At 49.1% G+C, this 24,696-nt stretch overlaps 1 protein-coding gene across 1 annotated transcript in view; it reads left to right on the top strand.

The window, feature by feature from the left end:
• The window catches only part of POLE (DNA polymerase epsilon, catalytic subunit), a 55,266-nt gene that overhangs the window by 19,002 nt on the left and 11,568 nt on the right, over positions 1-24,696 (top strand). Inside the window, exons 20-41 of the mRNA XM_057526248.1 lie at positions 44-189; positions 3,572-3,720; positions 4,774-4,866; positions 5,111-5,255; positions 7,839-7,996; positions 8,378-8,573; positions 9,217-9,431; positions 10,922-11,024; positions 11,458-11,538; positions 11,650-11,772; positions 17,337-17,549; positions 17,785-17,994; positions 18,255-18,398; positions 19,780-19,920; positions 20,127-20,280; positions 20,357-20,463; positions 20,687-20,863; positions 20,974-21,197; positions 21,332-21,552; positions 21,803-22,007; positions 23,119-23,292; positions 24,237-24,362. Of these exons, the coding sequence (XP_057382231.1) occupies positions 44-189; positions 3,572-3,720; positions 4,774-4,866; positions 5,111-5,255; positions 7,839-7,996; positions 8,378-8,573; positions 9,217-9,431; positions 10,922-11,024; positions 11,458-11,538; positions 11,650-11,772; positions 17,337-17,549; positions 17,785-17,994; positions 18,255-18,398; positions 19,780-19,920; positions 20,127-20,280; positions 20,357-20,463; positions 20,687-20,863; positions 20,974-21,197; positions 21,332-21,552; positions 21,803-22,007; positions 23,119-23,292; positions 24,237-24,362 (3,505 nt within the window). The remainder of the gene's footprint in view (positions 1-43; positions 190-3,571; positions 3,721-4,773; positions 4,867-5,110; positions 5,256-7,838; positions 7,997-8,377; positions 8,574-9,216; positions 9,432-10,921; positions 11,025-11,457; positions 11,539-11,649; positions 11,773-17,336; positions 17,550-17,784; positions 17,995-18,254; positions 18,399-19,779; positions 19,921-20,126; positions 20,281-20,356; positions 20,464-20,686; positions 20,864-20,973; positions 21,198-21,331; positions 21,553-21,802; positions 22,008-23,118; positions 23,293-24,236; positions 24,363-24,696) is intronic.

The following is a 24,696-nucleotide window of genomic DNA, read 5'->3' as shown; positions in this document are numbered from 1 at the left end:
TGTGTGGAGTCTCACATGCCCCCCACTCTCAATTGTGCCTCAGATTACTGCCGGAAGGCATACAAGAAAATCCACGTGACCAAGGTGGAAGAACGTCTCACCACCATCTGCCAGCGAGAGAACTCCTTCTATGTGGACACAGTGCGTGCCTTTCGGGACAGGCGCTACGAGTTCAAAGGTCTCCACAAGGTGAGCCTGACCTTTGTGAGGTCGGAACAGAGTCTAGTTTCTGAGGTGAAAATCCTTGCTTGGCGCTGTCTAGATGTGTTACTCCCCACCTCTGGGCTGGTACCTGCATTCAGACAATAAATGTGCAGTTGTATTTAACTTTGAAGAATTAAGGGCCTGGGGCCTTGCAACTATTCTGAATGATTGCTTTTAAAGTCATTATCTAGAGCAGGGGGTCAGGAAACTATGGCTGGGCCAGCCATTTTTATAAATAAAGTTTTATTGGAACTGAGCTGCATTTGCCCGCAGCAGGGAGGGAGCAGCAGAAACTGAGGCCTGCACGTGTACAGTACACACCACGTGGCCCTTTACTTAGCCGACCTCTGACCAGGAGGAGTGAGGGGAGTGTTTTTACTGACATGTTTGATCCAGTAGGATTAAGGGAAATACATAGAAATACGTAGCAATACCTCAGTTGTAATATCAACAAGCAATTGTGTTCTATTTAAGCAAATCATTTTTTTCTGAGAGACCTTCCTTCACTGCTAGACTCAGTGAGTCCTCCCACCCTGCCTTGATAGACTGTTATCATTGTGCTTTATTATTATCATTTTTAACTTTTTTGGTTTTTTATTATGATAAAATATACACAACATGAAATCTAACATTTTAAAGTGTACAGTTTACAGGCATTTAGCAAATTCACATTGTTGTGCAGGTATCACCACCATTCCTCTCCAGAACTCTTCATCTTGCAAAAATGAAACTCTGTACTACCTTAACAATAACCCTCCATTCTGTACCTTCTGTGGACTTTGGTCACTCTAGGGACCTCATATAAGTGGAGTCCCACAGGATTTGTCCTTCTGTGACTAGGTTATTTCTCTTAGCCTAATGGCGTCAAGGTTCGTTCATGTTGTAGCTTATGTCAGAATTTCCTTTTTAAGGCTGAATAATATTCCATTGTATGGACATAACACATTTTGTTTATCCAGTCATCCATCGCTGGACAGTTGGGTTGCTTCCATGTTTTAGGTATTGTGAGTATTTCTGCTGTGAATTATTCACCCCTCGTGTACAGGCATCTCTTTGAGATCCTGCTTGCAGTTCTTTTGGGTATATACCCAGAAGTGGAATTGCTGAATCATATGGTAATTGTATTTTTTTTCTTAAAGGAGAAAAATTTTATTTTACTTTAAAATTTTTAATTAATTTATTTGGTGTGCTGGGTCTTAGTTGAGGCTCGCTGGCTCCTTAGTTGCGGCATGCGTGTGGGATCTAGTTCCCTGACCAGGGATCGAACCCGGGCCCCCTGTGTTGGGAGTGTGGAATCGTAACCACTGGACCACCAGGGAAGTCCCGGTAATTGTATTTGTAATCTTTTGCGGAACCACCATACCTTCTCACCTTATTTTAATTAAACTATTGAGTTACTTGTTCATCTGTCTGCCTCATCAGAGTGCCGAAAGTGTAGTGACTGTCTGTCTTGTTCTTTAGAGTCTAACATATTACCTGGCACATAGTAGGCACTCAATAAATATCTTAATTTTTTTTGTTCTTTAATACCAAACTTTTAAAAAAATTTCTTCTCACATTGGACGAGGAATTTGCTGAAATATTTATGGCCTTCTTTGCATTTCTTTATCAGTTGCTTTTACTAGGGACCTCCTGAGTAGCTCTTGTTTCCCTAGTTAATAAGACACAGATGGGCCTGGCTTCTTGTCCTAGGGTACGTCAGGACGGCCATTCGCATCACGGAAGCTGGCAGTGCGGTGTCGCCAGCCCCCCACAGTTCCTGTTAGCTGAGACTCGCTTCATCTCGATGGAGCAGGGGGAGCTAAGCTGCCAAACGCCAGCCTCACAGCTGCTGGGGGCTGAGCTGTCCATCGGCCTCTTTGAGGCTCAGCGTCCCGGGAGGTACAGCCCGTGTGGACACGAGGGCCAGGTGTCACCATGCTGAGCCTCCCACCCCGACCCCGGCTGGCACCGGGCGTTCCGGGGGTCCTGCGTGCCCCCTCCCCACCCCCTCAGCACTAACAACCTGACGTCTTCCCGTGTGGTACAAATCCTGGAAAGCCTTTCATTCACTCAGCACGTTTACTGAGTGCCTGTTATGTGCCCGACACTCTTCTAGGTACTGAAAAGGTATCAGCTGGGGGAGTAAAGGTGAAATGTTCTGAGATGGAAGGAGAATGTCCGGTGTTTGACCACTGTGACAGCATGTAGCCTAGCAAACGGAAAGAAATGCTGCTCAGGCAGGAAGTGAGTTCATACGCCCCCGAGCGTCCTTGTCTGTCACCCTCCCTGGTGGCTGTGTCTACTTTGTTGAGGTAACATTGACGTGGGATAAATCTGACCCTTTCAGGTGGGCAGTTGTATGGATTTTGACAAACGCATACAGCTGTGTAACCACCACCACAGTGAGGAGAGCATCTCCTTTGCAGCCAGTTACAGTAGCACACAGTCCTGGTTAGCAGTGCGGCGTCCGTCTTCCACCGCTTGGTCTGGTGTCTGGTAAACAGTTGTTTGTTCATAAGTATTGGCTAAGGGGTAAATTGTTATTCTAAGATGTCTCCTCTAATGCCGTGCACCTTGCTTTCAGTCAGTGGTTTGTGAGTTACGTAGTTTGAGAGACCCTGTCACTCAGCTTGTCCAGTCTATTAATAAGAGAGTAAATGGAATAACAGGACTTGGACTGGGAGCCCCTGGGCCTCTAGTGGAGCGAAACCCCTGCCTCTGTCACTGGTCTTCAGACGTGGATTTCATCCCCTTCTCCAGTTAGCGGCCAGGTTCTGGGTTCCGTCCCAGGAGGCTGAAGTTGCCCCAAGTCTGAGGTGTCCAAGTGAGTTGTTGCTGTCAGAGTATTTTCTCCTAGTCCTTAGTCTCACAAAAAATAAAAATGTAATATCGATATATTCCTTTGTGTTCAGAACTCCTTTCAGGATATCTGTCTTACATGGGGCAGTTCGAGATTGAAGGTGATTCTGGATTGGTGAGAACCAAGCGTGCCAACCCTATGAGGAACAAGTTGATGTTGTTTCCATGTTAAGTTTCTCGGGTGTAATAATAGCATTGAGGTTACGTAGGAGAATGTTCTTGTTCCTGGAAATGGTATGCTGAAGTATTTAGGGGGCTCCGGTCATGAGAGCTACATCTTTCCATTGTTTGTGCCAATAGAGAGAGAGAGAATGGAATAAAGGAAATATGGCAAAAAATATCAACAGTGGCCCCTCTTGCATATGGTCTTCACTCTACTTTTTTTCAAGTTTCCCATAGACTGGAAATTTGCAACATAGTAAACCTTGCGCCACTGGCCATAGAGAATGTGAGCTTGAAGAGTGGGGGGTGATCAGCCTGTGCAGGTCTCAGGTGTGGAAAAAGAAGCTCTCCGTGCCGGTCTCAGGTGTGGAGAAAGAAGCTCTCTGCAGCTGTGGAGGTGGGAGAGGCAGCGGAAGCAAAGCGCTGCAGGAACATGGAGGTCCTGTACGACTCCCTGCAGCTGGCTCACAAGTGCATCCTCAACTCCTTCTACGGCTACGTCATGCGCAAGGGGTAGGCTCCTGCCCGGGTGCCTGGTGGGGCCGATGGGGCTAGCAGACGAAGGGAGGAGCTGAGATGCGTGGGGCCCATGGGCACGAGTGAGAGGCGAGAGGCAGGGCCGTAGTTCAAGGAATGTGGGAGAGCAGGTTGGGTAGGGGTGGAGGTCACGCTGACTCAGAGGGTCCTGGGCGTCAAGGGGGTCAGTACTGCTGGACATGTTCTTCTGAGCATCCTGGGCTGCAGACAGCGGTGTGGTAGTTTCTGGCATACGACTAGTGAGGGGTGTATAAATAAAGCCTTCTGAGAAGTCGAGAAAGCCAGGAGCGGGTGTCCTAAAGCCCCATGGAGACTGTGCCCGGGGTCGGGGGCCAAAGGGAGATGAGGCAAGGTGGGGCCTGTGTCCATTGGACTGACAACCAGGTGGGTGGGGGCCTCGGGAGAGCAGGTGATCGAAGTTGAGGCCTAGCCCCTGTGGTTGGAGACTGGGAGGGTCAGCGTGGCGGCCTGGAGAAGGGGGAAGGTGGTGATGGGGCCAAGGACTGGTCTGAGGGGGAGAGGCCTTGATTATCTGTTGCTGCTTTTTAATGGCAGAGAGGGAGGGGCTGAGAGCAGGGCTAGAACCGGAGCAGAGTTCCCTGGGGCAGGAGGGCCTGGCCTCAGGTTGCTTGACACCTCTGAGACCTGGTGTGAACACTGAGCCAGGTGGGCTGGTGTTTTCCCTGAGAAGTCAGGGGATGAGAGTGGGCTTTGGGAGAACGGAGAAGGCATGAGACGGCGCTGGGGAGAGTGGGAGGGGACTCATGGACACATGGCCATCTGGCTGGTATTGAGAGTCCTGCTTAGCTGAGGTTGTGAGCTGTTGCAGTGGCAGCATGCTGCATCCTTCCAGAACTTTCCTGAGCAGAGCCCTGCACCTTGAAGTAGAAGCAGAGGAGTGTCCTCAGCACAGAGCTAAATTCCACCTTAGTTCTTCCCTGCTTCAGACGTCCCCTCCTCCCAGCCCCAACTCTAGCGACCCTCTAGAGGGAGCCCCTCCCACCCCTCTGCTGTGACTGTCCCTCCCAGGGCCCGCTGGTACTCCATGGAGATGGCTGGCATCGTCTGCTTCACGGGGGCCAACATTATCACCCAGGCGCGGGAGCTGATTGAGCAGATCGGGTGAGTGCTGCACTTGGTCAGCTGCTGAGGCTGGGTGGGGCGCGGCCTGGTAGGGGAGGCCGGATGGCTGGGGGAGAGACGGGACAAGTTGGTGAAGACAGAGCTGGAGATGGGCAGGTGTTTCGTTCTGCGGGTTCACGACCAAGAGGAGCCTTGTCCACCGTCAGGACTTGGCGTGGGGTTCTTGCTCTGTAGGCATCGATGTCCGCCATCCATGTGGCCTCATTTCTCTGTTTCCCTGAAGGAGGCCCTTAGAGCTGGACACAGATGGAATATGGTGTGTCCTGCCCAACAGCTTCCCCGAAAACTTTGTCATCAAGACGACCAGTGTGAAAAAGCCCAAGGTGACCATCTCCTACCCTGGGGCTATGTTAAACATCATGGTCAAGGTGAGCCTGCGTCTCCAGTGGGGGGCTACCGTCTGGGCTTGGCTTCCTCGTGCCGCCACTCCGACGGGGATTTGGGAAAGGGGGCTGGGCTGGCTGTCACACTGGCATGCTCCCCTTCCTGACTTCAGGCCACTCCGTCTCCAACCTTCAGATTGTTTTTCTGTAGCCTGAGCATCTGTCCAGAAAATGCTATGCTCAAAAGTTACCTGAGTCTACATTCTCCTTCAGCGTAATACCCAGACTGACAGAAAGATTGCAAAAATAGAACAGAGAATTCCTGTATATCCTTCAGCCTGCTTCCCTTAATGTTAAGTAAGATCTATTATAAAGCGCAGTGTAATTGTCAGAATTAAGAAGTCACCTTGGCACCACACCGTAACTCAACTACAGCTGTATTTGGATTCCCCACTTTTTGCAGGACTGTGCACTGCGTTTGGGCGCCCTGTCTCCTTAGTCCCCTCCAGCCCGGCAGCCCCTTGGTCTCTCCGGTCTCTTATGACCAGGACACTTCGATACTGGTCAGGTGCTTTGCTAACTGACCCTTAATTTGAATTTGTCTGTTGTTGTTTGTTATTAGACTGAGGTTATTTGGGTTTTTTGGAGGAACACCCCAGAGGTACATGCCCCGTGTTGGCATTCTGTCAGGGCATGGTATCGGGACCTGCACTCCTGCTGCCTGCTGGCTTCCCAATGTCGCATTATTGGAGTGAGTCAGTGAGTCCACACTCCCAGGAGAGTGGCAGAGTCTGGCCACGTAGCAAAGCCACCACTGTAATTAGTAAAGACAGTGGAGGAGATACTTTGAGATTCTGCAGATGTGCCGTTTCGCTGCGCACCTTCGCCCCCTGGTTTTAGCGCTAGCAGTGGTCTCGTTGCAGCAGGCATCACTCTGCCCAAGGCGACTCTAGTTCCCTCATTCCTGGAAAATTATTCTTCGGAACCTTCTGTAAGGAAGAGCTGTCACCCTTCTCTCCCACTTATTCCCTTGCTTGTCTCTTTATTGAGTCATTTGTTAGGTCAGTGTGGGTTTGTGCATGTTTGTTCTCTTGGGCCACAACCCGGTTCTGTCCTGGCATGTTTTGTTACTCAGCTTGTTCCCCTTCGGCCGCTGGGGGCTCCTCCATATTCACCCCCGTGTCCTTGAGACATGCCCCGTTCTGGGGTTTGGGTTTGGGTTTTTTTGGAGTACTTTCTTAACTTCCTGGGACTACAAGACACTCCAGCCTCATCTTGTATTTCCCCTGTCCCACCCTGGAATCAGCCATTTCCCCAAGGAGCCTGGCTCCCTTTTATTGGAGAGTGGTGTTAGAAACCGAGGTGGGGTGCTGAGGTGTCACGCTGCCCACAGCAGATTGTCTAGGAAGTGTGTGTGTGTGTCTGTGTGTGTGTGTGTGTGTGTGTGTAGTAACCCTGCACACGCGAATGTATGTTTCTCTCTCTCTTTATCTGCTTATGTATTTAAAAATATATAACATGAGTCTATTGATATATCCGGCTCCAATCTATTCTCTTTTCCTTATTAGTAGCTCCTTTCTCCTGTTTCTAGTTTTCCTAATGTATTTATTTATTTGTTCAACCCTAGTATTTGTGTAAAGTAGGTTCAGAGCCATGTGTCTGTGTATCTTTTTTTTTTTTTTTTAAGTATTTGTTTATTTATTTATTTATGGCTGTGTTGGGTCTTCGTTTCTGTGCGAGGGCTTTCTCTAGTTGTGGCAAGCGGGGGCCACTCTTCATCGCGGTGCGCGGGCCTCTCACTATCGCGGCCTCTCTTGTTGCGGAGCACAGGCTCCAGACGCGCAGGCTCAGTAATTGTGGCTCACGGGCCTAGTTGCTCCGCGGCATGTGGGATCTTCCCAGACCAGGGCTCGAACCCGTGTCTCCTGCACCGGCAGGCAGACCCTCAACCACTGCGCCACCAGGGAAGCCTGCCATGTGTCTGTGAGCAGTAAGCTCACCAGCTGCAGTCGAGTGTTTTGTCTTTAGTCTTACACCACCCTGGCAACACAAGGTTTGCCAAAATTTCTTAAGCCAGCCCTCTGGCAGGGTCCTGTCATGCAGTGATAATGAAGTTAAGCTCGTTTGTCCCAGTCTGCAGGCTCTCTTGGGGTCATCCTAGATCCCAGTTGAATGTTTCTTAATTTGCTTACAGTAAAATTCACTTTTTACAGGGTGCGGTTCTGTGGGTTTTGATTCACACATAGAGGTGTGTGTCCACCACCACAGAGCAACACAGAATAGCCCACTACCCCAAAGGTTCCTGGGTGCTGCCCCTTTGTTGTCAGCCCTTCTCCTTACACCCAAACCTGGCTCCCCAGCATGTCCTTTGTGTGATAGTTTTGCCTTTTCCAGCATGTCCTATGAATGGAAACATGCGTGTAACTTTCTGGACCAAGCAGGATGCACTTCATTTTATCCATGTTGGACATGTGTCAGAACTTGATCCGTTTCTCTTGCCAAGTGGTGTCCATTGTATGGAAGAGCCCCAGCTTGGCTGATCCGTCCACCCCTTGGAGGGCAGCTGGTGGTTTCCAGGTTTGGACGATTACAGGTGAGGCTGACCCCCTCTTCACTCTTGCTGTGCAGGAAGGCTTCACCAATGATCAGTACCAGGAGCTGGCTGAGCCTTCCTCACTCACCTATGTCACCCGCTCAGAGAACAGCATCTTTTTTGAGGTTGACGGACCCTACCTTGCCATGATCCTTCCAGCCTCCAAGGAAGAAGGCAAGAAACTGAAGAAGAGGTAGGAATCCCACAGACTTTATGCTTAGGAAAGGGAATGGATAGATTACGTTTAACAACTCCTCTAGGAAATGGACCAGGAGCCAGGATGGGAACAGACCCCAGTTCTGGTTTTTTGGCCTTTTTGATTCAATTTGGAAAGATGTTATCGACACGGATGCTACCAACTGTGTTCTCCGCCTGTTATATTCTGGTTCTACAGATGGCAGGCCCTTAAGTCATGTTTAGTTTGGAGAAGCATAAACCTCAGGATGAAGAGATGTTTGCTGCTTGCTGGATGCTAGAGGGGAGGGTAAGAAAGAGAAGGAGGAAGGCAGAGGGCGAGGAGAAGCAGCCAGCATCCCAGGCTCTCCTCCTCTGCCATGCTTGCCTGTGTTTCTAGGTACGCCGTGTTCAACGAGGATGGTTCCCTGGCTGAGCTCAAGGGCTTCGAGGTCAAACGCCGTGGGGAGCTGCAGCTGATTAAAATCTTCCAGTCCTCAGTATTTGAGGCCTTCCTTAAGGGCAGCACCCTAGAGGAGGTGTATGGCTCTGTTGCCAAGGTGGCTGATTACTGGCTGGACGTGCTGTACAGCAAGGTAAGGCCACCCTCCTCACCTGGCTCTGAGGGTCCTGCAGTCAGAGAGGGTCCTGGTGAGCAAGGTGACAGGTGAACTCTAGGCTAATAATTCTGATGGAATCCCACGACTTCCTTAGTTCCAAGGCCTCTCAGAATCCCCCCTTAACTTCTATATCCAGTGACAGAATTCTGTGAAGGAAACAAATAGCATGATAATGAACGAGTTGTAAGCTGTTGGTCCTCAGATAGGCCCCTTGGACTCCTCATCGCTGAAGAAAGCTGCTGGCTCCTCAGTTGGTCCAGCTGCTGTCCAGCTGGCCCGTGCCTCTTCTCGCTCCTGGTTCCTCCTTTCCCCATCTTTCTTTTCCTTTTAGGAGAAAAATCAATTCTCTGTCTTTTCTCTTTTTCTGCAGTCTTCGTGCTAATAGCTCAATAAACGTCTCTTGATGTTTTTCTGCACAGTTTAATAAAACAGAAGGTACGGTTTTGTGTGTGGTGTAAGTGTTGCTGTACGCTGGTATGAGACAGCCCTATTACACTGCTGCCTTCAGCTCGTCAGGCTAGAGAAACGCAGACTCTCACCTGGAGGAAAGTCTCGGGTAGCCTTTCGGTGGTGCTCCCTTCCTTCTGCATGACATTTTGCCCATTGCCTCATTCTCCAGGCAGCTAACATGCCTGATTCTGAGCTGTTCGAGCTGATCTCTGAGAACCGTTCCATGTCTCGGAAGCTGGAAGATTATGGGGAGCAGAAGTCTACGTCCATCAGCACAGCCAAGCGCCTGGCTGAGTTTCTGGGAGATCAGATGGTGAAGGATGCAGGGCTGAGCTGCCGCTACATCATCTCCCGGAAGCCTGAGGGGTCTCCGGTCACAGAGAGGTAAGGGTTTCCAGTATTAAGGAAGGAATTCCTTAAGGGTCTCATATGCTCACATTGAAAACCTGCATCTGTTGTGGAACCTCTGTCCTTCCATAGAGAGATGAGCTTCCTTAAACAGTACAGGGAGGGACTTCCCTGGTGGTCCAGTGGTTAAGAATCTGCCTTCCATTGCAGGGGACGCGGGTTCGATCCCTGGTCGAGGAACTAAGATCCCACATGCCGTGGGGCTACTGAGCCCGTGCGCTGTAGAGCCTGCGCGCCACAACAAAAGATCCCCTGTGCCGCAACTAAGACCTGATGCAGCCAAAAATAAATAAATATTTAAAACAAAAAACAGTGCAGGGATAGTCAGGATTTAGAAGAGGGAGGAACTGGGCCTCGGACCCCCTGCAGATCAGATGACAGGAAGGCTTTCTGGGGCCCTGGTGGGACCCCTGAGAGGGCGTGGTGAGCCCGTCCACCTGGAGCCCAGAGAATCTGGGTTCTTGGGGGACCAGACTGAGAGCACCCTCTCAGTCAGGCATAGGGGAGTGGGGATGTCTTGGAGGGTCTGCTACGATGGGCCCCATCACAAGGTCCATTTCAGGTTTAGGACAGGACTCCAGATCACTCACACCCCCGAGGAGACTGATGCTGCACTTTTCGAGTTGGGATGATTGAATCACAGCTACATGTTACATCACTGATAGAGCAAGAAAAGCAGACTGCAGGGTGACACATACAGTGTACTTCCACCTGTTTAAGTTTACACACATAGAAAGTACTCTTATTTTTTTATGGGTACACAAAATAGTTCTATAAAGCATGCATGGGATTGATAAACACCAAGAATAATATTGTGTTTATTTCTATATGAGGAGGGTCAGGAGAGCTACAATGGGGACTTCATCGTCATCTTTATTTTTTCATCCATGAAATAAAAATGGCAGGGCCAGTTTGATAGGACTAGGTGGTGGGTGCACAGGTGTCTGTTGTATTCTTTCTAAGTTTCTTCACGATATTTCACAATAACAAATACTTCCTCCAATGAAAGAAAGAGGGGTAGTGACAGTTGCCCTATTGCTTTGCTAGTGATGTGAAAACTGGCTTCATTTTCAGGTGAGCAGGTGGGCTCTCTAATATTTTACCCAATGAATAACAGTTTTTTAAGTGTTTAATTACATACATGCACATGAATGTATAATTTATATAAGGACACTTATAAATAGCTCTGTTAACAGTGGCCAAACACAGACCAGATGGCCAATGGTAGGGGATTGTACATTAAACCGTGGTATTTTAATATGATGAAGTATTGTTTAGTTATTAAGTATGATAAACATCAGGTATAGGGATAGTTTATACAAATAACTACAATAAATAAAAACAGAGGTTACAAAGTAGGTCATAATAACTTATTTCCATGTAGAATATGTATGTCCTTGATAAGTGCTATGACCGGGTTTAGGGAGATTTTCACACTGGTGAGTTTTGTGTCTCTTCTCGCCCAGGGCCATTCCACTCGCCATTTTCCAGGCAGAGCCCACGGTGAGGAAGCACTTTCTCCGGAAATGGCTTAAGAGTTCTTCCCTTCAAGACTTTGATATTCGGACAGTGAGTGCTGGTTTTTTCCTACTCTCAGAAGTTTAGGAGGAAAACTAGACAGGGCAGAGTATCCCTGACTCAGGTCTCCTTTTTGTCTGGAGACTTCACTCTTGATTTCCTCCTTTCTGTTATGTAATGAATGAGGAAATAGTTACATTTTAGGGCAAAACTGGAGAAGCTAAATGCTGGGGAGGCCCTTTTAACTGTGCTCTTGGACGGACTAAGGCTTGGGGTCTGGCACAGGGTTCTAGTGCTGGCTCGGCCCCCTCCTAGCTCTGATCCTGGGAGAGTCGAGTACAGTCTCCACTTCAGTTTCCTCCTCTGCGAAATGGGACCTTTTATCTTAGAATTTCTAAGAGGCTTAAATAAGACACGCGAAGCATGCTGCTGCTGCTGCTTGTCTCTCATACGCCCGGTTGTCGCTGGCTTCCTGCACGCTCAGGTTCTGGACTGGGACTACTACATCGAGCGGCTGGGCAGCGCCATCCAGAAGATCATCACGATCCCCGCGGCTCTGCAGCAGGTGAGCTTGGGAACTGGTGCAGCAGGCCCAGTGTGACCTGAAGGCCGCAGAAACCTGGGCCTGGCCCAGACTAACAGCCTCAGACAGGTGATCGATGTCTCCTTCATGTAGGTGAAGAACCCAGTACCACGTGTCAAGCACCCTGACTGGCTGCACAAAAAACTGCTGGAGAAGAATGATGTCTACAAGCAGAAGAAGATCAGTGAGCTCTTCATCCTTGAGGGCAAGAGACAGGTAATGGGGCCTGGCCCAGGGCAACAGAGGCTGTGACAGTTGGTGCTGGGCAGTGTCCCATGGGCACACAGGGCACCAAAGTCTCCACACTGCTGTCCATAATTTTGGATGCTTCCTTCCATTCAAGCATTTACAATGTTTTTTTTTCTTTCCAAAAATGTACACATTGATACTTTATCCTTTAATTCCTCCCAATGTTCTTCTTTTGAGATAAGAAACGTTGTGAATCATCAGTTTAGGGTGAAGAACTCTTACGTGTAAATGGAGGGTGTACTAATTAGACTCAGTAACTTGGAATGCATCACTATACCTTGAGACCTCAGTTGTCTAAACTGTAAAAAAAAAAAAAAATCTGTTAGAAACTCTAAAAAATACTGAAGACAGTGTAATGAAAAGCATAGCTAAAATCAGAAGAGCAAGAAGAAAATTCTGAGGTGCTGAAAATGAAAAGTGAGCTTTAAACCAGAGCAGTATACAAACTCACCTGCTAAAAACCAGATTCTCAGATTGAATTTTTACAGTCTAACTTTATCTTATTTATAAGAGCTATACTTAAAAGGGCTCAAAATGATTAAAAGGATGAAAAAACATATATATCAGGTAAATATTAACCAAAACAAAGCTGATGTAGCTATATTAATGTCAGACAAAAAATATTTAGGCCAAAAAGTATTAGTAGGGATAAGGATGGTATTAAATAATACTGAAAGTCACAATTCACTAGAAATATATAACAATTCTAATAGTTTAGTTTCAAATTAAATAATGTAAAAATTACCTAACTAGAAGAAATTGACATCTAATGAGTTTGGGATTTTAACACATCTCTCTCAATCGATAGATCGAGCAGACCAAAAACTAGTAAAAATGTGCATGGTTGGAATGACACAATTGCTAACTAGATTTAGTAGCTAACTAGATTTAGTTAACAAATAGAACCTTGCACCCAGTAATTAAAGAATACACATTCTTTTCAAGAACACCTAAAATAAGACTGTCTGTATGCTGCAAAGTGCATTGCAACAGATTCCAAATAATTTATATACAGACCATATTGTTTGGAAACTAAAAAGAAATACAGTTATAAGTAACTCATGGATCAAAGAAGTTACAATGGAAATTAGAAATACTTACTGAATGAAAATACTATCAAAATTTGTAGTATGCAGCTAAAGAGGACTACAAATAACACATAATCTATTTAAATGCATATAATAGAAGAGAAAAACCAGTAGAAAATTAAGTAAGCTTGTAGCTGAAAAATTCGAAAACAGTAGAGTAAACCAAGAAAGTAGAAAGAAAGAAGTTATAAAGGCAAGAGCAGCAATGAATGAACAAACAGTAAAACCGAAACCTTGATCTTTGGAAAGACTTATGAAATAGATGAATCTTTGTCAAGATAGGTATTTCAGGTTTTGTTTTAATGAAAACAGATTATCATTGCAGATATAATAAAGCCTGAAAATAAATAAATAAGTAGTTACCTTTCCTAAACAATTGGAAAACTTAGATGGAATGGATAGTATCCTAGAAGAATTATTCAAATTAACCTAAGAAAAAAATAGAAAAACTGAATAGAACTTTAACCATTAAAAAATGAATCATAGGGGCTTCCCTGGTGGCGCAGTGGTTGAGAATCTGCCTGCCAATGCAGGGGACACGGGTTCGAGCCCTGGTCTGGGAAGATCCCACATGCCACGGAGCAACTAGGCCCGTGAGCCACAATTACTGAGCCTGCGCATCTGGAGCCTGTGCTCCGCAACAAGAGAGGCCGCGATAGTGAGAGGCCTGTGCACCGCGATGAAGAGTGGCCCCCGCTTGCCACAACTGGAGAAAGCCCTTGCACATAAACGAAGACCCAACACAGCAATAAATAAATAAATAAATAAATAAATAAAGTTACAGATTAAAAAAAAAAAAAAAAATGAATCATAATTAGAAAGAAACAAACACTGGACCCAAATGGTTTCTCAGAGGGATTTTACCGAACTTTTTAAACAAATTATTCCAGAGAATAAAAAAAGAGGGTCCTTAGCTCATTTGGTAATCTTGATAACACTTGTTACCTTGGTAACAAACTGACAGGCCAGGAAAAGGAAGGAGTGTTATAGGCCATTGGCAGTTACAAACGACAGGTACAAAAATAGTAACAAACTAAATTTTGCATTGTATAAAACAGTAACATTGTGTACAAGTAGGGCTTATGCAAGGAATGGCAGGTGTTAACTTTAGAAATCTGCTAAGTCAGTTAATTTTAGGAAAAATCTGTTCATCATCATCAAAAGAGAAGACTTATGGGATCATTTCCAATAGAGGCAAGAAAGAACATTTGATAAACTGTAATGTCTGTTCCTGATAAAACTTTGAGCAGGCAAAATCATAAAAGATGAGATGGTTCTCTGATAAAGTCTCTGTCGAAACTAAACAGCACACATCGTATTTAATGGTACGTTAGAATCATTAAAGTTGAGGAACAGGAAACGGATGCCTGTTACCATCACTTCTATTCAAAATTGTTTGGAAGTCCTGGCCAGCATAATTCAACAAGGAAAAGAAGTTAAATTTTAAGGATAGAAAGGCATAAAACTCATCATTTGCAGGTGATATAATTGTTAACACAGAAAATGTAAGGAAACCCAGGAATTGTTTTAACTAATAAGACATTTCAGCAAGATCATTAGATACAAAGCTGATATATAAAAATCTGTAGCTTTATCTTATACTAGAAACAATTAGGATTTTTTAAAATTTTTGTTTATTTTTGGCTGTGTTGGGTCTTTGTTGCTGTGCACAGGCTTTAGTTGCAGTGAGCGGGGGCTACTCTTCATTGCAGTGTGTGGGCTTCTCATTGCAGTGGCTTCTCTTGTTGCAGAACATGGGCTCTAGGCGTGCGGTCTTCAGTAGTTGTGGCATGTGGGCTCAGTAGTTGTGGCTCTCGGACTCTAGAGCGCAGGCTCAGTAGTTGTGGCACATGGGCTTAGTTGCTCCGTGGCATGTGGGATCTTCCCAGACCAGGGCTCAAACCCGTGTCCCCTGCATTGGCAGGCGGATCCTTAACCGCTGTGCCACCAGGGAAGGCCGGTATGCAGGATCTTAATTCCCCAACCAGGTATTGAACCTGCGCCCCCTGCAGTGGAAGGTGGATTCTTAACCACTGGACCACCAGGGAAGTCCTGCAAAAAGTTTTTTGATGGAACTTGAAAGTCTAATCCTAAAATTCATCATATGAAGAACAAATATAAGAAAAACAAAAACAATTTTGAAGATTAACAAGAGGAAGCTTGTCTTAGTATGTAACAAGACACACAAGAAAGTCTTATTAAGGCAAGACCATACAGCAGTAGCACTAACAGGGACCCTAGAAACAGATCCAAATACATATGGGAGCTTGGTCTATCACAGAGGTAGCGTTATACATTATTAAGGAGAACGGAGTGCTTATTCAATAAATGATACTGGGGGAAATGTTTTTTCATATTTCAAGAGGTAAGTAGCTATCTCACGCTGAGTATGAAAACAAATTCCAAATACAGATCTAAATTGCAAAAGAAAACAACTGTTTAGAAAAAAACACAGGAGGCTATCTTTATGATGCTGAGGTAGAAAGAGCTTCTTAAGGCATGCATAAAAAACAGATCACAAAGGGAAAGACAGATAAATTCAATTAATTAAAATGTAAATTTTCTGTAGTCTGAAACAAGAATGGCAGAACGTTGGTATTTATTGAATCTGAGTTATAAGAACATGGGTATTCATTACTTTTGTAATTTTTATAATAAAAAGTAAAAAAAACAGACACTTTTATAGCACAGAAGTCACCATAGACAAGTCATAATTGAAAGAAGATAATCGGAATGTACGGAAGTTAGAAATGGTCCATAAGCATGTATATTATTTTTCTGTTGCTATGTAGCAAGTAATCCGAGAACCTAGCAGCTTAAATAACACAGGTGTTTTTGTTTTTTGTTGTTTTTTTTTTTTTTGGCTGCGCCGGGTCTTCGTTGCTGCGTACGGGCTTTTTCTAGTCGCATCGAGTGAGGGCTACTCTTCGTTGCAGTGTGCAGGCTTCTCATTGCAGTGGCTTCTCTTGTTGCGGCACGCAGGCCCCAGAGCGCGTGGGTTTCAGTAGTGGTTGCAGTGCGCCGGCTCTAAAGCACGCAGGCTCAGTAGTTGTGGCTCGCGGGCTCTAGAGCTCAGGCTCAGTAGTTGTGACGCACGGGCTTAGTTGCCCTGCAGCATGTGTGATCTTCCTGGACTAGGAATTGAACCCATGTCCTCTGCATTGGCAGGTGGATTCTTAACCACTGTGCCACCAGGGAAGTCCCACAGGTGTGTTATTATCTTGCACTTCTGTGGCCTGTGGTTCTGGAATCTGGGGACAGCTTATCAAGGTCCCCTGGCTCAGGGTCTCCCACAGACTGCACTCAGGTGTCATCGGGACTGTGGTCTCATCTGAAGGCTTCCCCAGCAACTGGGGAAGGAGGTGCTTCACTCTGGTAGCTGGTGGTAGGATTCACTAGTGGAGCCGTCCTCATTTCCTTGCTCCGTGGACCTCTCCAGAGGGCAGCTCACAGCCTGGCAGCTGACTTCAGAGCAAGCACTGGATAAGAGCCAGAGAGAGTGCCAGCAGTTCAGAGGTCACTGTATTTTATAATCTAATCTCAGAATGACATCCTGTCACTTTCGTTGTAATCTGTTCACTAGAGGCGGGTCACTGGGTCCAGCCCACACTCAGGAGGGAGTCATACAGGGGCATCAACAGCTGGAGGTGGGGTCATCAGGGCCATTTTAGAAGACTGACTGCCCCAGGGTCAACCCCACTGTCAGGTAAATGAAAAATGAAATATTTAGATACCACGTCACACCAAAAAATGAGTATGGTGACACCAACTATTAGCGCACGTGGGGAAATAGCTTATCTGTATTTCTGGTGGGAGTGTGAACACAAGGTCTTCAGGCAGCATGTGGAAGGATGGTTGTTGACAAACCCAGTTTCTAGTTCTGAAAGAGTAGAAATTAACCATTCTTCATTTTAGAATGTCATGGATAGGTAAGCTGATTTATTTGCATAATGGAATATCCTACAGTTAGAATGAATGGACAGTGTCTACATGTATCAATAGGGATCAATTTCAAAAATATGTTATTGAGTAAAACAAGTTGCAGTAGGATGTGTACCGTGTGTCTCTGTTCATATAAAACTGCAGCTTAAAGTAACGGTAAATGGGTTTATAGGTACGGAATAAAAGTTCAAAATGTGTGGGGAGTGGTAGGCACTGCGCTTGGCTGGGGGGGAGAAACAGGGGGCCTTGACCTATTCTTTGCAGTATTTTATTATGAAGAGGAGAGAGTTCTGGAGCAAGCACAGAAAAATGTAAACATTCACTTCATAATAGTGGTACCTGAGTGACATTTTCTGTCTGACCTTTTCACTCTTAAAAGTTTAAAAATAGATTAGTCTGTAAATGAATATGTTTGCATACAAGTATTTTACCTTATTCAGAGGTGCACTTATGGTGGATTTCTAGAGAGAGCTGTTCTAAGGCTCCTTTGGATCTTTGCAGGTGGGCGTGGCACAAGCTTCAGAAGGTGCCCAGAGCCTCGGTGCCCCCGACATGGAGGACTTTGGCCTTGTGAAGCCGCTCCGCTCGGCAGTGCCCATTGCCACCAAGAGGAGGCGTAGCCGCTGGGAGAGCCAGGAGGAGTCGCAGGACCTGGAGCTGACGGTGCCCTGGCAGGAGATCTTGGGGCAGCCTCCAGGGCTTGGAACCACCCAGGCAAGAATCCTCAGGGGGAGGGAGCAGGGACGCTGGTCAGGCCTGACCTGTGACGAGCTGTCTGCCTGCAGGGTCTGGGCCCTGAACTGGGGCTTGACCCCTGAGCAGATGGACAAGATGTACACAGTTGTTACAGAGTGCTTGGGGGCTGCGAGGGTTAGTTGCTGTGGAAGGGTGTTTCTGTTTCACTCGTGCTCAGCTGTATTTCCCGCCTCCTCCTCTTGACCTATCCCAGGAAGAGTGGCTGGTCTGGCTCCAGTTCCACAAGAAGAAGTGGCAGCTACAAGCTCGACAGCGCCTTGCTCACAAGAAGAGGCGGCGTCTGGAGGGGGCAGAAGGTGCACCGAGGCCTGGGACCATCCGAGAGGGGCCCTCCACAGGGCTGGGGGGCTTCTTTCGAAGAACTGCTCGCAGCATTCTGGACCTTCCGTGGCAGATTGTGCAAGTGCGGACAGCTATCAGTGGGAGGGTGGGACACCCCTGAGGGCAGGAGCACGGCTTATGGGAAGGAAGGGGTATCTGGACGGCTCACGATCCTGGGGACCTGGTCTGGAATGGAGCAGGAAGGGCAAGGCTTTACCTTTGTGCCTCTGTGATGGGGCCTGGTGCTGGAGGCCACCTGGGAGATGGCCTGTCCACAGGCATTGAGTGCCTTCTGTGACACGGTGAGACACGCACTGTTGTGCGACCTATGTTTCCTTTCAGATCAGCGAGACCAGCCAGGCTGGCTTGTTCAGGCTGTGGGCTGTCATCAGCAGTGACCTGTATTGCATCAAGCTGAATATTCCCCGGATATTCTACGTGAACCAGCGGGTGGCCAAAGCGGAGGAGGGCCCTTCCTATCGGAAGGTACGGGGGGCAGCTGTGTTGCTGATCACTGAGGTCAGCTGTCTGCTCAGCCTCTGAGGGTGTCTCCACTGTGGAGGAGGCCACGTAAAGGCCTAGTGGGCTTTGTGGCCTTGAGCGAGGTGTTCTGGAGCCTCCGTCCCTGAGAACCTTCCTGGGATGCTGTAAAAACTGATGGAAACGATGCTGTGAAGCGCCAGGTGAATGCTCAGCGACGGAAGCTGTGGGTGTCTGTCCTTGCTGCGCCGCCCTCTTGCATCTGACGCCCACGTGGCAGGGAAAGGCCCGGGGGCCGTCAGTCAGAGGCTGCAGGCTCCGTCTCCACCGGCTCTTCGGCTGTCAACAGCTTCACTGGGGCCTAATTCGTAGGCCATACAGGTCACGCAGCTAAAGTGTACGAGTCATTGGCTTTTAGGGTATTCACAGAGTTATGCAGCCATCGCCACAGTCAATCTTAGTACGTTTTCACCACCCCCAAAGAAACCCCGGGCTCCTTAGCAGTCTCTCCCCTCTCCCAGCCCTCAGTAAGCACGGGTCCACATTCTACCTCTAGATTAGCCTCTTGTGGACGTTTCACATACATGGAATCCTACAGCCGGTGGTCCTCCTCTCAGCTGTGGTGTCTTCAGAGGCCGAGCTCCCAGTTAGCTCCACCCAGAGCTCATTCACTGAGCAAATGAGCATGTTTCTTGGTTGGGTGCTAGGAACCGATTAACAGGTTGATGTCTAGTTGAGGAGATGAGATTTGAGTATTGGTAACTGGCAACTAGACAGGAGGCTTCTGGAGAAGGTGAAACTCGATTCCAACCAGAAGATTCAGCAGAATGTGGATCTAGAAAGAGGACAGGGAGGGTGCTGGTCAGCAGAGAACAGATGGTCTGGAATTCCATAGCTTTCTTGGATGTGATATGATGTAAGTTTGCAGGAGAACATCCTTCCTTGTAGGATATCTTTCCCCTTGGGCACCCCTCTCCTGCTCCCTCCTCGCCAGGATTCCCACACTCTGGCTGCAGCTCCTTTCCTAGTCTTCTGTCCAGGAAAACATGGCTTCTCTCGCGGTTTTTGCTTCCTGCACCCTTAAGGTTAAACCCAGGAGAGAAAAGAGGAAAATAAAGCGGGAACACCTGCCCCTCACAGTCTGGGAGCTTGTCTGCTTTTTAGAAGCCTCAGGCAGCTTCTTGAAGTCATGCCCAGACCTTTTCGTTTTACTCATTGGGAGGGATGGGCTGTAGGGGTTTACTCCATGGTTGTGGGCCCCAGAGGTTCTAGGCCTGTTTAAACGATGCATGTCTGTAAGAGTGTGTGCACATGTGTTTGCCTGTGCATTGTAGCACACATCACCACTTAGTTGTGGAGTGAGGTCATCGCCATATTGTGTCACCAGGTGAATCGGGTCCTTCCTCGCTCCAACGTGGTCTACAATCTCTATGAGTACTCGGTGCCAGAGGACATGTACCAAGAGCACATCAACGAGATCAACACTGAGCTGGCAGCACCAGACATCGAGGGCGTGTACGAGACTCAGGTAACTGTTTTCCCAGCTGCACTGTGCAAGGATCTATCCGGACGGAATAGAGGGAAACAAACCCCACAGAGGCATGGACAGGCTAGCAGCATCGGCTGTGGACTCCACGGACACAGTCAATTTCAGCAGCATGTCTGCCGAAGATGACCAGGGGCCAGTGTCCTTCCCCATCAGCGCTCACACCACCCTGTCTGCCCCACTTCCAGGTTCCGTTATTGTTTCGGGCCCTGGTGCAGCTGGGCTGTGTGTGTGTGGTCAATAAACAGTTGGTGAGGCATCACTCAGGCTGGGAAGCAGAAACCTTCGCTCTTGAGCACCTGGAGATGCGCTCTCTGGCCCAGTTCAGCTACCTGGAACCAGGTATGGCATGTGCCAGCCGCCCTTGCTTGGCCCGCCTCCTGCTCATCGCAGGGTGACAGGCCATGTCCTCCTGCAGGGAGCATCCGCCACATCTACCTGTATCACCACACACAGGGCCACAAAGCTCTCTTCGGCATCTTCGTGCCCGCACAGCGCAAGGCGTCTGTGTTTGTGTTGGATACCGTGAGTTCCGGGCCAGGCTGTGGGCGAGCCTCGCTGGGGGAGGAGCATATCCCTGGGCACGAAACTCTCGCACCCCTGCCCCCACTGCTGCCTTGTTTCCAAAAGCCTTTGCCCAGGAATTAGAAGTGGGTCCGCAGAGGTAGCCCGGCCACCCGTGTCCACTCAGGGCTGCCCACCTCCTTCCCTGTGGGGAGAGGCGCCGACCCAGCCCTTGTTTGTCTAGGTGCGAAGCAACCAGATGCCCAGCCTCAGTGCCCTGTACTCAGCCGAGCACAGCCTCCTGCTGGAGAAAGTGGGCCCCGAGCTCCTGCCCCCCAGCAAACACACTTTTGAAGTTCGGGCTGAAACAGACATGAAGGTCATCTGCAGAGCCATCCAGCGCTTCCTGCTGGCCTACAAAGTGCGTGCCGTCGGGTTCCCACGCCGTGGGAGCGCCCTCCCTCCTTCCCTCCTTCCCTCCCTCCCTCCCCCGGGCTAGGCCCACCTAGCCGTTTCCTTCCCCGCGCCCAGGAGGAGCGCCGTGGGCCCACACTCATTGCCGTTCAGTCCAACTGGGAGCTGCAGAGGCTGGCTGGCGAAGTTCCCGTCTTGGAGGAATTCCCGGTCGTGCCTGTCCGTGTGGCTGACAAGGTCAGCTACGGGGTCCTGGATTGGCAGCGCCACGGAGCCCGGCGCATGATCCGGCACTACCTCAACCTGGACACTTGCCTGTCACAGGCCTTCGAGATGAGCAGGTGAGCCGAGTGGAGGGGTGTCCCTGGCCATCTTGATTGTCGCTGGCCTCACGGGTCTCTGGTGGCAAGTCGGCCTTCCCCGCCTCCCCGGTCGTTGTCCCCTCCTGGGGCTGGCTGACCCTGTGCCCCTGCAGGTACTTCCACGTCCCCGTTGGGAATCTGCCAGAGGACATCTCTACCTTTGGCTCCGACCTCTTCTTTGCCCGCCGTCTCCAGCGCCACAACCACCTGCTGTGGCTGTCTTCCACGTCACGCCCTGACCTGGGCGGGAAGGAGGCTGACGACAACCGCCTCGTCATGGAGTTCGATGACCAAGCCCCTGTGGAGATCAACAGTTCAGGCTGTTACTCCACAGGTGGGTGGGTGAGGCACTCGGGGGCCTGGGCTGCTGTCCCTGCCACTTGTTGCTGTTCTGTGCTGGTGGGAACGCACAGCCTTGTTGGGCCGGGAGCCTGGGAGCCGAGCCTGCAGGGCTCTGCGGGTGTGTGCTCTGCAGTTGGCCGCCCCCAGCAGCAGCAGCAGGGATTTTTCTGAGATAGTGCTTGCTGGGGTCGGGCCCCGCACCCAGGAGGGGTCAGTGCACAAGCGGTGGTGTCTGTGTGCAGTGTGCGTGGAGCTGGACATTCAGAACCTGGCTGTCAACACCATCCTGCAGTCTCACCACGTCAATGACATGGAGGGCGCCGACAGCATGGGCATCAGCTTCGATGTGATCCAGCAGGCCTCCCTGGAGGACATGATCACGGGCAATCAGGCTGCCAGCGCTCCCGCCAGCTACGACGAGACGGCCCTCTGCTCCAGCACCTTCAGGTACCCAGGGGCTTGCGACCCTGAGAACATCACCTGACCTTTTGTTCTTCTTGTGCCCTCTCCTCTCCAAAGGCCAAGCAACAGTTTGGGTTCTAGAAGGAGCAGTAGAAATCCTTTTATCTTCTGTCCTTGTTTCGGAAACTAAGAGCTAAGACAGTGTCACTGGGGCTTCCCTCCGCCTTTCCAGAAACCAGCATAGGGCCAGGCTCCTTCCTCTGCTCATGGGTCTTTTGCTGCCCTCCAGGTATGGGTTGACAGTTCCGGGTGCTGCGTTCTGGCCCCCTTCCTGTGGCCAGAGGCGTGCCTGCAGGAAATCGCCAGTTCACTTGGGGTGCGGGTGTTTATCGAGTATCTGCTGCGGGATGCACAGTGGGTTAAGCCACACAGAAGGGGGTGCGAGTTGCAGTGGTGACACGGGCAGGGAGCACATGTGCTCTCCACAGCCCACCAGGTGATATGACTGTGGCCCGTTGTAGAGATGAGGAAACCGAGGCCCCGTGCTTGCGGTCGTACTGCAGTTGAGGGGAGGGGTTGGTGCTCAGGAGCAAGTCCTGCGACTCAAGAACTGTTTTCTCCAACCGCCACTCCTGTTGCCGTCTCACAGAAGGCGGGCAGAACTGGAGGTAGCGGGCTGCAGGCCGGGGGCCAGAAGGCACGTGGTGTGGTCAGGGCCAAGGACTGCTGGGCAGAGAAGCGGCCAGCTGTGTCCCGAGAGGTGGCGGCAGCAGAGCCGCCTCGGGGAGGGGATGGCTTCGAGCCACCTGGGGCGACGCAACCAGGGCAGTCGTGGCGAAGCAGATCGTTAGGCCCCTGACTGGCCCAAGGGAGGAGGGCCCTGTAGGTCTCTGTGGTGAGTCTGCTCCTGGTTCTCCCAGCAGGTGAGGTGCCTTCTTGAAGGGCACCCCCGTCTTCTCAGCTCTGTCCTGGCACCAGCCGTAGGGAAAACTTGAAAGGTTGTGTTGAGTGTGGTGGTGTTGAGGGGTGCAGATGGGTCACGGAGGGCCGAGGAATGGATCTGAACGGTGAGAAGGGAGGGGGCACAGGTGATAGCAGAACAGGGAAGAGCTGGTGCCAGCAACAGAGGGGGGCGCCTTCTGAACCCCTCCTGCAGGATCCTGAAGAGCATGGTGGTGGGCTGGGTGAAGGAGATCACGCAGTACCGCAACATCTATGCCGACAACCAGGTGATGCACTTCTACCGCTGGCTCCGGTCCCCATCCTCGCTGCTCCACGACCCCACCCTGCACCGCACGCTGCACAGCATGATGAAGAAGCTCTTCTTGCAGTGAGTGCCGCCCGTGGCCTTCTCCGGGCTGTGCTGATCCCTCAGTCCCCAAACCAGAAAGATGGCAGTTAGCACCTCTGGGATCAAGAGCCCACTTGAACCATAGCGATCAGATGGGTCCCAGGAAGAGCTTAGCTGCCATCGCGGCTTCCAGAGACACGCTGTGCGATGCATAGTCTTTGTTGCTTTTTCGTAAGTCATTGTACACTGTGCTTACTGTTCTGCACCTTGCTTGCCTTCGTTAGCAGTAGATCTTAGAGAGCTGTGTGTGGACGTACACGCTAATGGACATTTAGGCTGCTCCCACAACTTTTGCTGTCACAGTGACCAACCATGGAGTGGCCTTGTACATGATGAGGTCACGCAAACATGTCTGTAGGATAGTCTCCAGGAAGTAACGCTGTTGCAGGTCTGATCGATATTATCAGATAAATCCAGATGGGTGAACACCAATTTGATCAATATTGTCAGAGAGCTCCCTGTAAAGGTCGTACAGTTGATTGTGCTATTAGCGATGATTGGGAATGCATGTCCCCACTCCAAGCCACGCCGCCGTGGTGGGTATTATTGCCAACCAGATGGGATAAAATGCTCTCTTGGTATACCCTTAATATGCAATCCTTATTATGAATGAAATTGGACTTCCTTTTCATATCCTTTGCCCATTTTTCTGTAGATTTGGGGTTTTTTTCCCCTCATTAATTTGTATGAGTTCTTTCTAGATAAAAATTAGCCATTTTTCTGTGATGTGAGTTGCACACTTTTTCCTCAGTCTTTGTCTTTGGTTTTGTTTACGGTAGGGTTTTGCGATGCAGACCTCTTTTGTTCTTTGTTGCTTCTGGGTTCTAAGTATGTTTTCTGCTTCAGGACGATCAGCTTTTTTCTCACAGTGTCTTCTGGTCTTCTCTGGTGTCTTGACCGTTGATTCTGAACTTGGTCTGCAGGCTCATTGCTGAGTTCAAGCGCCTGGGGTCATCAGTCGTCTACGCCAACTTCAACCGCATCATCCTGTGCACCAAGAAGCGGCGGGTGGAGGACGCCCTTGCCTACGTGGAGTACATCACTAACAGGTGTCAGCATTCCTGCACCCTTCATTCATCTGTGTCTTATCTGATCCATTCACCTGCTGCTGACAGCCTTAACGTGTCTCGTAGCATGGCTCTGTTGGTAACGAATGCTTTCTGCCTTTGGGTATCTGAAAAAGCCTTTATTTCACCTTCGTTTTTGAAGGATATTTTTGCTGGGCATAGAATTACAGATGGATCTTTTTTGAAAGTCTTTTTTTTCTTCTTTGTGTTTCTTTTTGGATAATTTCTGTTGTTATGTCTTTAAATTCACTGATCTTCTGCAGTGTTTAATCAGCCATTAATCCCATCTAGTATATTTTTCATTTCATACTGACAG

The sequence above is a fragment of the Balaenoptera acutorostrata genome, chromosome 13 (genome assembly GCF_949987535.1).
Source record: "Balaenoptera acutorostrata chromosome 13, mBalAcu1.1, whole genome shotgun sequence".
Lineage (NCBI taxonomy): Eukaryota > Metazoa > Chordata > Mammalia > Artiodactyla > Balaenopteridae > Balaenoptera > Balaenoptera acutorostrata.
This window is presented reverse-complemented; position numbering and strand designations above follow the sequence as displayed.